Here is a 14,445-nt window from a genome sequence, read left to right as displayed (position 1 = left end):
TCACACGTGCACATCAAGTTTTACAGATTCAACAGAGAAGTGTTTAGTTTTTTGAATAGCTTAATTGCTTTTCATATATATTGTGTATTTTATTGGAAATATATTCCCTTGTTTTGTTTAAATTTCTAAACAAATTATTTGTGTTTTTGACTAAAGTAAAATTTATTATGGACTTTAATTTGAATAGTCCGTATGTAAGTATTCCTGGTTCGGACTATCTCTTAGATGGGTCACTACCTTTAAGTCCCCCCCAAACTACCAGTACATTGACCGGAGTTTCGACAACGGTGTCTGGTAATGCTACCTATCCGACCCTTTCACAAGGTTCGGCCATGCATTTTGGGGGGGTACCTACGTCAACTTCGGTGACTCATACTTTATCTAGGTCTGTTAATTCAGCGGGTACTATTAGTTCTGTCCCAGGTACAGCTATGGGCTTGAACTTGCCAGGTTCTAGACCCCCATTATCCTATTGTGGGTATATGCTTCCCAACACGGGCACACAACCTTTACCCTCATGGTCTCAGCCACCTTGGCCACAGTCTTACCCTTATGGTGGGTTTATGCCAAACCAACCTGGTTTTTGGCCTTATAGGGACAATTTCTATGGTCCCCCTTCTGGGGTAGCTACTGCACCACCTTTAGCTCCTGCTCTACCCGTAGCAGTATCTTTGACTTCTGCAGTAGCTCCTTCTACCACCGTACCTGACTCTCAAGCTTCTAGTTCTTCTCATGGTACTCAGGTTTCTGATCATGCATCACCTTTGGATGGTTTACAGAAGTTACTTTTAGACTTTGGTGAGTCTTTCAAGGCTGAATTTAGTACTCTATCCAGTCGTATGACTCTACTGGAAAATAGAGTTTCTTCTCATCAACCTTCTCCAGCTAAGTCTGTAGAATGTGATGAGAGTGAGGATGACGAGCTTTCTGTTTCCCCTGGGAGTCATGAAAGGGCTTTCCTCACTGATGAGGATGTTGAAAGTTCTTCTTCTCCCAAGGTATCGAAGACGGCCCCTGAGCCTTCTTCTAAGTCAGCTCAACAACCTCCCACCAAGGAGACTGAGGATCCTCCTTCCTTGAAGGATCTAAGGGATAAGGTGTATACCTTGATGAGGGATGAAGCACATATCCCTTTTCTCTCTCCTTCCAAGCCGAAGAAACCTTCTTCAACTTTTGAAGCTTCCTGTGGTATTTCTCAGGATACTGTGACTTCTCACAATTCTTTTCCTGAATCTGGCCATATGACTTTTGCTTTACAATTTATTAATGAAGGTATCGCTAATTCTGCTAGTGAAAAGGTTACTAATAACAATATCTCAGGATTTGGAATGTCATCCTTTTCTGATCAGGTTAAGTACAAGGATTTTGATATCTTTGATTCTTCACTGGGTAGACTTGTTCCCAGTTGTGACAAATCTATGTCATCTTTATTGGGAAAAAAGCCAGTAGATGGTCTTCGTCTCACTCAACCTGTTTGGTCAAAGACTGAGAATCTCCTTCGTAGTGCTTCTCAAGTTCTTGGCACAGCCGAACATTTTCTAGCTGCAACCGGACATTTGCTTAACAGCGAAGATTCGGTTGTTCCAGCAGAAGTACGATCCTTCTTACTTCAACTGGATAAAGCTTTAGGTTCATCTCAGTTGCTTTTAATGGGTTCTATTGCTAATTGCACCCTATCTAAAAGAGCAGAGTTTCTTGAAAACATTTCTATCGCTGAGCCTTTGAAAGATTCTTTACTGAAATCTCCACTCTCTGACAAGATGTTTGGTTTACCCTTACAGCGGGTTCAAGAGGAACTCAGCAAAAACCCTCCTCCAGTCAAAGTTAGTGTACAAGTTACTAATGGCAAGAGGTCGGTTAATGCTACCTCTAGTTCTAATAGTACTTCTGCTTCAGGTGGTCCTCCTTCTTCTGCTAAGAAAAGGAAGAATAACTACGGCAAACCGCAGAACAAACCCAATAACTCAGGAAAAAGCTCAGGTAAGCCTTCTGGTGGTTTTAAGGGTTCCAAGAAACCTGGGTCTAGTACCTAGGTTCTTGCCCCCTCGTACGTTATTGACAGCTTCCCCAGGGGAAAATTTACAACAAGTTCCTCAAAAATCAATACCAGTAGGGGGGAGGTTAAGTTTTTTCCTAAATCAGTGGAAGAAAATTACCTCAGACTGTTATGTGCTGTCAATAATTCGAGGGGGATTAACACTTCAGTTCAAGAACCCACCTCCTCTATCTGCAGTTCCAATAAGTTTGTCTCATACACAAGACCCAGTCAAGTGTCAACTTCTATCAGTAGAAGTGGACACTATGTTACAAAAAGCTGCAATAGAGGAGGTGTCGATCTTAACTCTGTCTCCGGGATTTTATTCCCGTCTTTTTCTGGTTCCAAAGAAGACTGGAGGAATGAGGCCAGTCATAGACCTATCTATTCTGAACAAATTTCTTATTGTTCCCCCCTTCAAAATGGAAACAAACAGATTTATCAGGGTTTCAATCCTTCCAGGAATGTGGACTACTTCTCTGGATCTTTCAGACGCGTATTTCCACATTCCCATTTCCAAAACTTACAGGAAATACCTTCGCTTCGTTTGGAACAACAAAGTTTTCCAGTTCAAGGCTCTCCCTTTTGGCCTGTCTACAGCCCCTTTGGCTTTTACCAAAATCATGCAGGCAGCTATAGCTCACCTACATTCCCTGTCTATTCAGATTCATTCCTATCTGGACGATTCCCTTCTCAAGGAATTTTGCCCAATCAAATTGAGGGTTCAGACAGACTTGGTCATCAATTGTTTTCTGTCCCTAGGCTTTCTTATCTCTTGGAAAAAGTCAGAGATAATTCCGTCTCAAGACTTTGTTTTCCTGGGAGAACATTTCCTTACCAGTGTAGGCCTAGTCCTCCCACCAGAGGAGAAATTTACAAAACTATGTCAGAAAATACATTTATTCCTGACGGTTCAATCAGTCACAGCACGTCAATTCTTGCAACTTCTGGGTCTATTGAACTCTCTGGCAGATGTAATTCCATTGGGACGACTTCACATTCGTCCGCTTCAGTTTTATCTGCACAAGTTATGGATTGCAGCTTCACAAGAATGGGAAGCATTGATTCCAATCACTCAGCCTTTATTTCCACACCTTCAATGGTGGTTAGTACGGGAAAATGTAATGAGGGGCCTATGTCTGTCCCCTCAAGTTCCCAGTCTAACATTATTCACAGATGCCTCCACCCTCGTTTGGGGAGCATATCTGGAGGGGCTTACAATCTCGGGAGTCTGGAGTCCAGATCTTTTGGAAGAGCATATCAATGTATTGGAAATGAAAGCAGTTCTGTTTGCACTGAATCATTTCCAAATGTCTCTAAAGAATCAGTCTGTCATTCTGGCCACGGACAACACAACAGTTGTAGCTTATCTCAAGAATCAGGGAGGAACTCATTCACCTTCTCTTTATCAGATAGCCAGAGACATTCTCCTTCTGTGTTTTCAACTCCAGGTTCATCTAGTGGTGAGACATATTGCGGGGCACCTCAATATTCTAGCCGACACTCTATCAAGATCCCTTGCTCCAGTAAACACGGAGTGGGAACTACTTCAAGTAGTTTTCAAAGCTGTGACTCTTCATTGGGGGTCACCTCAGATAGATCTGTTTGCGACCAGTCTCAATCACAAACTTCTAACATTTGTGTCTCCGGTTCCAGATCCAAAATCTTTTGCGGTAGACGCAATGAGCCTATCTTGGAAAGGAATGTTCGGGTACGCCTTCCCTCCTTTCAGGTTTCTCTCCCCAGTACTTCAGAAAATAGCAGGGGAAAATTGCAAGATCATAGTTATTGCTCCAGCATGGCCAAAACAGTCTTGGTTTCCAGACCTTCTGCGCCTATCATGTGCTTGTCCTCTAGTTCTACCTCTGAGACCAGACCTTCTGTCTCAAATCAAGGGCAAGGTTCTTTATCAAAATCCAGAAAAACTTCATCTACACGCCTGGCTTCTCTCAGGGTTAGCCTCAGAAAGAGAGGTTTTTCTGAAGGAGCAACCAAGCATCTCACAAAGTCTGTCAGAGACTCCACTAGCATTGTCTATGATGCAAAATGGTCAATCTTCTCAGATTGGTGTAGTGAGCGGGAAATTGATCCTTTCCAAGTCACTGTACAACAATTAGCAGACTTTCTAGTTTTTCTTTTTGAATCCAAAGGATTATGTCCCTCTACTATTAAGGGATATAGATCAGCTATCTCAAGAACTATTCATATTTCTGGTGGCCCAGATTTTGGAATCAATGAGCATATTTCTCTTTTGGTTCGTAGTTTTAGTCTTGAAAGACCAAGACAAAAAACTTTAGTTCCTAAGTGGGACCTTGGACTAGTTTTATCCTTTTTAAAACTTCCTCCTTTTGAACCAGCAGAAACAATAGATTTAAGGTTTCTTTCCTATAAATGCTGTTTTCTTTTAGCTTTGGCTTCTGGACGGAGAAGGAGTGAAATCCATGCCTTCTCTATTTTTGATGCTTGCCTTCGATTTAACAGGGATAAATCTTCTGTTACTCTTTTAACGGATCCTGCTTTTTTGGCAAAGAATCAGATTCCAGATAAGGGTGCAGAACCAGTTGTGATTCCTGCACTCCCTAGCGATTCTATTTCTGTACTTTTATGTCCAGTAAGAATCCTATCTATTTATCTGGAAAGAACGTGTAGTTTACGTTCTGTTTCTAACTCAAGACTCTTTATTCCTATTAAAAAAGGAATCTCAGATCTTTCTGTTAAAACTATTTCTACTTGGATATGCAAATGCATATCTTTAGCTTATGGTTCTTCTAAGGCAGAACTTTTAAATAGTTTTAATGTTAAAGCTCATGATGTTAGGGGTATCTCTACATCCTGGGCTCTGTTTAACAGTGCATCTTTAGAAGAGGTACTGTCTGCAGGTTTCTGGAGAAATGAGAACTCTTTTATATCTCACTACCTCTAATCTATGGCTACTTTTGCCGAAAGTTTATACTCTCTTGGACCTATAGTTTCAGCACAAAGATTGAACTTTCCTCCTGTTTCTTCTGTTACAGGGGATTCAGCTTTACGTTAGATTCTGTTACTCAGAATTTATGATGGTAACGTATTTATAGCTATAAAATATTCAAATTTTAAAGTAAATTTGGATTTTATTAGATAAATACTTACCATCATAAATTATAGGTCCCACCCACCTCCCCTTCATCCCCTTTCCTTATGTTTCTGTCTTGAGGAAATTGAATGGAAGAATATGGGCAAACAGGGGTATATGTCCGGACCAGTGAGAGTACGTTTATTTTTAGTTGGGATTTTCCATCTGACCTATGACGCAATTGGGGTTACACTCAGAATTTATGATGGTAAGTATTTATCTAATAAAATCCAAATTTACTTTAAAATTTGAATATTTTGAGTTCATTAGTAGAATGAAAAATTCTTTTTTTTTAATTTTTTTTTTTAATTTTTATTTTTCTACCATTATTGGGGACTTCGTCCCCATATCACATCTAACCATCCTTACAACATTTAGACAGATCAAAATCCTTTTCATACATTACTGCAAAACTGTCAACATGTCGTGACAGTTTCTCTAAAACACTTGAACCAATTCACATGAAACTTTGGTGAATCATTTATATCTATTAATGAGGGGCGTAAAGAGGTGGTTTCATGGAAGAACGTGAAACAAAATTTGCCATTTCACTTTGAAAGAACAATTAAAAATTTCTTGCACAATGATCTTTTTACCGATTTCAGTGAACAAAGAACCTTTTTCACGGCTGCAAGTGAAATAATAATGGTGAAACACATTGCACAAAAATAACCCTTTACCACCGTCATTGATGTTAGCTCCCTTACGTTTTTTTTGTAAATTATGAATTTGAAGTTTTTGAGTTTTTTGGGTTTTTTTTATTATAAAACAATGTAAAAGGGGGAGATTCCAGTTTTCAGACAATAAGTATAAAATATGAATTTAAGATTTTCCATTTTTGAGTTATTGGGTTTTATTCATTAAAAAACGGGAATTTATGACATTAACTTTAAAAATGCTTCAGCAGTTTTTCTGAAACTTTGGTGAATAGTTTATATCTATTGACAGAACTCTGATGCTCCTTTTCGTTTTTTAATAAATTTTAGATTATACGTTACAGAGTTGTGTTTTTTTTTACAAAAAAAAAAATTGTAAGGGTTCCGCAGAACCCAGTGTCTCGCCTACTTTTGCTGTTAATTGCAGGCTCAACAAAAATGAGGAAAAAAATTAATTAAATATTCCACTTAATACTACATGTATCTTTAGATTGTGAGTAGCTTCTGTCCAAGTTTGGTAAACATCCAGGATTTTTTTTTTACAAAATTTACTTCTGGATACTATCTTACATGTATAATCATAAACAAGCTTTTGTCCAAGTTTGGTAGAAATCCAGGCTACTAAAGTTATTAAAATTTCATAAACTTTAACCACAGAGTGAATATTTGTGGACGCTGACGAAGACGGAATGTAGGATCCCTAAATCTTGCTTTTTCAACAAAAGTTGAAGGCTCGACTAAAAGGGTGAATATTGCAGTTTTCTGACAATGCTTTAAGCAGTTATCATGACACTTTGGTGACTGGTTTATATCTACAAAGATATACATGTATGTAATATCCTCTCTCCAGTTTTTCATGAATTTCTGACAAGAAATTAGGGAAGTAATTGAACTTTATTCTGTGAAAAAGCGAAGGGCGTATCATGCGCTCATGGCTCAGCAGTGTTTGCCACTTGAGATGGATTGGGTTCATATATGTGCTACGTTCTATAAAAGCAAGAAGTGTTCCTAACTTCAAACTATTCTTACAAACTATTGGTTTCTGTGCATGTCATGACTAACAAAAGCCTGAAAGTCCCACCTCAATAAACTCCCTTGATCTATGATATCATGTATATACAAAATATCTAGATGGAGACTAAAAATCCAAACAATTGAAAAATATCACAATTGATTCTTATTAAAACAAACAAAATGCAGCCACACACCTTCATTTGACTTACAAAATGTATGATATAACATCATTAAAACCTGTGTCTTTTTTTCAGGAAAATGAAGCATTGAGCAATTGAAGAAAATTAGCCAATGGCAGTGGCTAATACACCTGGTTTAGATTTAGACCATTCTTGTTGGCCAGAAAATACAGAAGGTCTTACATTAGACTTTGGGCCATTTGAAACTGTACATAGATGGACACGTATGCCAGAATGTGATGAATTTGTTGGAGCCAGGTATACTCACTGCATCTATTGGCTTGATAATGAAAATCTACATATCATATTTATTAAATATGATAACTTCCAATAATGTATAATTTTACTAAAAAATAACACCCATAAGGGTCAATCAATAACAAAAGAAATACATACAACACATGAACAGTTAATTAAAGATGTAATATATGTCAAAAAATTCTGGAGTGAGACAAAGAATATCTTTATATTTTATTAACAAATTAGTAAACAGTTGCAATATCCAAATCTTTCACGGACTGTCTCAAAATTATTTGATAAGCTACCCCCCTCCCTCCATTTCAAATTGGATTTAAAAAGCTTAAACAATGATTTTCATATATTTTGAGAGTGTCCAAAATTATATATTTATTTTTTATTTTCAGGAGAAGTAAACATACAGTAGTAGCTTATAAAGATGCCATCTATGTATTTGGGGGAGACAATGGGTAAGTCTGGCTTGTGGAGGAATAATCTGAATCATCTGTGAATATGGATAATAAGAGATGTATGATTAAATTGTATTCCCAAAACATGCATTAATCAAATGCTAAACATTCAGGAAACTAGGATGATTGCCAATGAGACAAATATCACCTAGGTTCAAATGAAGTGGATGTAAGCAAATATAGGCCACAGCCTTCAACATTAAGAAAAACCTTTACCCTATAGTCAGCTATAAAAAAAGCCTCAACATGAAAAATATGAAGAAAAGTTATGAATTCACTTATAGAGGCGGTGTTAAACATGTTGTAATGGTCAACAGTTGTTTTACAGTACAATATATGAACAATTATAGAAATCAGCTGTAAAGGGCTTAACTCATCAGATCAAAGCAGAAAAAAAACATCTAACAAAAACACAGAACCGACATGGCAGAGAATTTACACATCTCTCACAACAATAAAGACACCAAGTACAATCTGAGAGATATCTTTATTTACATTACTACCACTAAGGGTCACTTATGCATGGTCCCACAAAATTTGATGTCATTACGTTTTAGAATAAGATTACCTGGATCATATCTAAATTTCTGGGTTCAGTAAACAATATAACTGTTGACTCTGCAATTCCATTTGCAATAAGTTTTCTACGAGTACAGCTTAATTTCCAAACCAAATTAAATTGATTGATCATTAATTCATAGTGACATGTAAATATATGTGTTCTTGTGCATTTTATATTTTATGTTGGATATAATGATTTTACCCTTTCTTGCCCACAGGTAACAAAATATGTGTCAGATATTCTTTACTATTTTATCAGATTCACTATAAGCATGACAATGTAAAAATTACATGAGATTTGACACATTTTAAACTGTACCATGTAATTTTATAATTATATTGTATTTGATACATGAACTGTACAATGTAATTGTATAGTTACATAAAATTTAACACATTAACTACACAGGGTAATTTTATAATTACACCAAATTTAATGCAAGACATGTACAATGTAATTTCATAAATACTTTTGACTAAACACATTAAATACACAATGTATTTATAATTTCAGACATACTATGCTCAATGATCTCCTGATCTTCAACATCAAAGATAAATCATGGGGAAGGTAAGATATTCCATCATAGTAGTAGTATTTTTCTTTTGTGAAAAAAAGTAATGAGATTGAGACTAAGGCAATGAAGGCATGCTGCTTCCAGAGATGATGTTGCTAGTTTCTACAATTTGTGAAAGATTGTAACCACTTACATAAGTTAATGGTTGTACCTGACAGTATAATCACATCACTTCTCATTTTCATTTAGACTTTTGCATAGCTTACTGGTTTAAGGTTTTGATTTGGTCATTTTAATGGATGCCGCATTTGGTAAGTATAAGGTTTTGTATGCAGTTGTATTTGCATACCCTCATCTCATTACTGTGTTAGTTCCCCTCCCTTCATGATTCAAGATTTGTTTATAGTTTAGAATTTAAACCATTTCAGAGGCAGATTTAGGGGGATGGCTCAGAGGGCGCAGGCCCCTGTTTTATGGGAAAATTTTGGTTGATTATATAGGGAATCACTGAAGAGTGACGCAAGGGGGCCCCCTCTTAGGCAGTTATTGGGCCATACTTATTAAAATGTCTTGATCCGCCACTGCATTTTACATACAGGTGATGTCTGTAAACAATTAAATTATATACATATTAAGAAAAATTGGAGACCGCTTGAATGTAATTGAAAATATACTATTTTCCTTATAGGGCCTTTACAACAGGATCCCCACCAGCACAAAGATATCACCATTCTGCTGTCGTTCACGAAGGGAGCATGTTTGTTTTTGGTTAGTATGTAACAGTTTTATGCTCATAAAAGAGATTCCAAATACATACAATTCTACAAACATTTCAACAATAATCCCATGCTCTTAAGGTGGTACCCAACACTTTAACTAAACTTAATTTGGCTCGTTTAATTTTCATAAAATTTTGACAAAGTATTTACTTTGACCCTTTGACAAAAATACAAAAATTTCAAAAAAATTTGAACCAACCGTTTAATCAGAAAAATTACACTGGTTATATAGCAGTTTGACAAACACTTATTTTGATCATTGAGAAGCTTAATATTCCCTTTACAACACAAAGTAATTAAAACATTTAGCTGATTTTACAGAGTTATCTCCCTGTAGTGTTAGGTACCACCTTAAGCTTTCCTTTATATATTCAGCAAACTCCTTTGTAAAAAAAAAAATAGTGAAATTTCTACATGAGTAGTATTGAGTACCTCTGTGAAAGACTTTATATTTACTTTGAAACCCCAAAGCCTCCAATACATTAAAACCTTTTATAAATGTTTTTTTTTCATTATGGTTTTAATTGAATCTCATGTTTAAATGTATTTCTCTCTGTAGGTGGTTACACAGGAGATATACATTCAAATTCTAACCTGACCAATAAAAATGATTTGTTTGAGTACAATTTTGATAAATGTCAGTGGTTAGAATGGAGGTTTGAAGGAAGGTAGGTTGATTTATTTCATACATGCATACTATAATCCTTGTTTAAAAAAATCCATGTCACAATCAAAACTCAAAAGTCAAAGGAACTCCAATATAAATTAACTATAAAGCCATGATTGTCAGTTTTCTTACCGCAGGATGGTTTTTCTCCAGTCACTCCGGCTTCCTCCACCAATAAAAACTGACAGCCACATAACAGCACAATAGTGTTATAGTGGTATTAAACACCAATCAATCATAATCCAAAGGGCAGACTACACAACTGCCAACACAAAAAGTCCATCAATCATTAATCAAAATTTTCCCAAAGAAAAGCTGGGAAGAACTTGAGTGTCCTAGAAGAGTAAAAAAATCCTGACTATCTAGTTTTAACTAGTGTTACAAATAAAAAAATCTTTATATGTATCAATTTACAAATTCGATCAAACATTCATGGAAAAAGGCTTAAGTCTTGGGAACAGGACTATGGCTCTATCTATGAAATATATCTGTGTTCTTCAAGAAAAATACACGTATGACTGTTAGGGTTTAAAAGAGATTGAAACAGATAGATTAAATTCAAATTCATATAAATGATAAAAATTAAATGATTGTTCAAAATGTCTTTAGTAATTATTTCTAAACTTTTAAAGACATAATTTTTTACCAGGAAACCAGTAGCTAGAGCTGCCCATGGAGCTGCTGTCTATGGATGTAAGCTATGGATATTTGCAGGATATGATGGGAATGCTAGACTGAATGATATGTGGACTGTGTCCCTGTCTGAAACTCCTTTTTGGGAAAAAGTAAGCACATAGCTGATATCATGTATCATTTTAATATTAAATATTAAACACTTAAATTTTTTACACTTTTTCAATGAAAAAATCACATTAATTGATTGGAGGAGAGTGTTGGTTTTTTTTCAGGTGGATGCACCTTCAGAATTTGATCACATTGAATGATTATAAATTATGGAATATCAAAGTGTTTGCTTCTGACTACCTAGATATTGCTAGGGGTTCTTCAGTAATTAGTTAGTTTTTAGTAATCTTTACATTAAAATAAAGATTGCCTATAGCATAGGCAAAAATCAATCACTCTGATTTTCATCATTGAGTGCTATATGTATACAAACATAATATGTGAAAAGTGTTTTTTTGGTGATGGTGATAAGAGATAGTTGGAATACAAGTCTAAGTCTCCGAAGTATGTGTTTGATTTGTAGACTCATTTCTTTAGTTTAAACCATTTCCTGACAAACTGGGCTCATGCTTAGCGTTAGAGCCAGGTAAATGACAGCAATACAACACTTCAACAATATTGGCTTTGAATTGTACAAATACTTAGAAACACCCTGTAAATGTAAATGATATATCATTGAATTCATTGGTAAACCAATTTCTGCAAACTTTAAAAATAAAATTGAGAATGGAAATGGGGAATGTGTCAAAGAGACAACAACCCGCCCAAATAAAAAACAACAGCAGAGGGTCACCAACAGGTCTTCAATGTAGCGAGAAATTCCCGCACCCGGAGGCGTCCTTCAGCTGGCCCCTAAACAAATATATACTAGTCCAGTGATAATGAACGCCATACTAATTTCCAAATTGTACACAAGAAACTAAAATTAAAATAATACAAGACTAACAAAGGCCAGAGGCTCCTGACTTGGGACAGGCGCAAAAATGCGGCGGGGTTAAACATGTTTGTGAGATCTCAACCCTCCCCCTATACCTCTAACCAATGTAGTTTGTAAACTTACCTCATTTGCAGGTAGTAAGTGCTCATTTAGTATTATTGTAATGTTATTTGTAGGTAAACCAGAAAAGACATATACTACAGACCTGTTGTAACTTTGTTTGACTGTATTTTGTAGGTAAATCAGAAAGGGCATATACCACCAACCTGTTGTAACTTTGCTTTAGCTGTGGCTAGGGATTCCATGTTTGTGTTCTCTGGACAGAGTGGTGCTAAAATTACTAATAACCTATTCCAGTTCAGATTTAATCAAAATGAGTAAGTGATATATATGCATAAAGTATATTGGATGTCCTTTGAAGACTACACATGCATGACAGTACCCTCATACATTTATAGGACATACATCTGTAACCGGAGTTTGGATGATACATGTATAAAATTGAGAATGGAAATGAGGAATGTGCCAAAGAGACAACAACCCGACCATAGAAAAAAACAACAGCAGAAGGTCACCAACAGGTCCTCAATGTAGCAAGAAATTCCTGCACCCAGAGGCGTCCTTCAACTGGCCCCTAAACAAATATATACTAGTTCAGTGATAATGAAGGCCATACTAATTTCCAAATTGTACACAAGAAACTCAAATTAAAATAATAAAAGACTAACAAAGGCCAGAGGCTCCTGACTTGGGACAGGCGCAAAAATGTGGCGGGGTTAAACATGTTTGTGAGATCTCAACCCTCCCCCTATACCTCTAGCCAATGTAGAAAAGTAAACGTAAATGTATGGATTTATTTCAGTTCATTGACCTATATTCTCTTTTTCTATATTGACTTAATAGATTTTCTTATAAGTAGTTGCTGTATTTTTACAAATACTTTAGAAATGTGTATAAAATTTGAAGGATAGCTCTTTTGTAGCCTTCTTTTTAAAAAAAAATACATAAGTGCTTTGGAAATGGAATTCATTTATTTAAATAAGACTGGGGCTATTCAGAAATTTAGAGAATTCATAATTGAAGGTGACCACACTGACCAGAGGTTTAGAGTTTAAAATCTGCCATTTCTTTTAATAAACTGATGCTTGATTTGTTGCAACTAATTATTTTGTTATGTAGATGGACAAGAATCTCAACAGAGCACATATTACATGGTGCCCCACCTCCACCAGAGAAGAGATATGGTCATACAGTAGTGGCCTTTGACAGAAATCTGTATGTTTTTGGTGGTGCGACAGGGCAGACACTACCTAATGATTTACATTGGTAGGTACAAATTGGAAAAAATATTCAATTTGGGTTTATTGTATTAAATATATTCATTATTTATAATTTTTTACATATTTTATTATCATGTATTTTCATATTTCAAATTGTTGTCAGAATTATACTTTCTTTAAATAGTTATTTTATTGTCAACATGTACCAGTTCCGGTATTTCAGTTATTCTCAGTTTCAAATTACTTACTGTCCATAATAGCATAAAACCACCAAAGGGAACATCAAGTTATCAGTAAAATAACATGATAAAAAAATAAAGGATATCCAGAAATTAGTAGGATTGAGTACATCATAGTATTGATAAATATCTAGAAGAAAAGAAGAAAATTGATGTAAAACCCAGAAGAGAAATTATCTTAAGAACAAAAGCACCAATTATTAAAATATGAAAGCATCCTTCCCATATACTAGAAAAGATTTAATATAAGCAAAATAACAAAACTAAAACAAAGATAATTGCAGGGAGTTAACTTTCTCTGATCTTGAGCAGATATTGATTATACTATTATCTATATGTTTTATTTATAATTTCAGTTTTGACTTAGATTCTCAGACTTGGTCTGTTATTTACCCGTCCTCTAATAGTCAGGTATGGTATATATAAGAATATATTAAAACAAATCTACTACTGTCTATATATATTGCCCAGGTGGTCGTGTGGTCTAGCGAGACGGCTGCAGTGCAGGCGATTTGGTGTCACGATATCACAGTAGCATGGGTTCGAATCCCGGCGAGGGAAGAACCAAAAATTTGCGAAAGCAAATTTACAGATCTAACATTGTTGGGTTGATGTTTAGACGAGTTGTATATATATATATATATATATATATATATATATATATATAAGTACGTCTGAGTCAGTGACAACTCACCAACAGATGTATCCATCGGATCGCCATCAATGATGGTGATACATGGCTGTGTACATAATGTTGTATATATATATATATACAGCTCTTAAATCCTTAGCAAAATAAAAGAAAATGTAAAAGTAATAGAGAGGTTATGATTTGAATACCTTATGAAACTAGAATTAAACTGAACAATATGTGGACAACAAATGTGTAAACTGAATATCTTGAAATCAAGACATATAAAGTAAAGTTAAGTATATTTATATGATGTAATGAATAAATACTTATAGAATAACTAATCGAAGAATTCAAATAGAGAAAAATATTCAACGTGTCACCGAACAACACATTTTAAATTCACGAATGCGCGTAGCGCATGAGTTAATTATCAGTGTTGTTCG

The 14,445-nt window shown here is 35.5% G+C and overlaps 1 protein-coding gene across 2 annotated transcripts in view; it reads left to right on the top strand.

Annotated features, from left to right (window-relative positions):
- LOC139528268 (leucine-zipper-like transcriptional regulator 1) overlaps positions 1-14,445 on the top strand; it is a 29,909-nt gene that overhangs the window by 2,005 nt on the left and 13,459 nt on the right. For both annotated transcript variants that reach the window (XM_071324168.1, XM_071324169.1), the window contains exons 2-10: positions 7,072-7,254; positions 7,641-7,703; positions 8,779-8,835; positions 9,471-9,550; positions 10,121-10,229; positions 10,878-11,013; positions 12,087-12,226; positions 13,029-13,175; positions 13,725-13,779. In XM_071324168.1, coding sequence (XP_071180269.1) covers positions 7,109-7,254; positions 7,641-7,703; positions 8,779-8,835; positions 9,471-9,550; positions 10,121-10,229; positions 10,878-11,013; positions 12,087-12,226; positions 13,029-13,175; positions 13,725-13,779 — 933 coding nt within the window. In that variant the 5' untranslated portion in view covers positions 7,072-7,108. The remainder of the gene's footprint in view (positions 1-7,071; positions 7,255-7,640; positions 7,704-8,778; positions 8,836-9,470; positions 9,551-10,120; positions 10,230-10,877; positions 11,014-12,086; positions 12,227-13,028; positions 13,176-13,724; positions 13,780-14,445) is intronic.

The sequence above is a fragment of the Mytilus edulis genome, chromosome 6, assembly GCF_963676685.1.
Source record: "Mytilus edulis chromosome 6, xbMytEdul2.2, whole genome shotgun sequence".
Classification (NCBI taxonomy): domain Eukaryota; kingdom Metazoa; phylum Mollusca; class Bivalvia; order Mytilida; family Mytilidae; genus Mytilus; species Mytilus edulis.
Note: the sequence above shows the minus strand (reverse complement) of the source record. Positions and strands in the feature narration are given on the sequence as shown.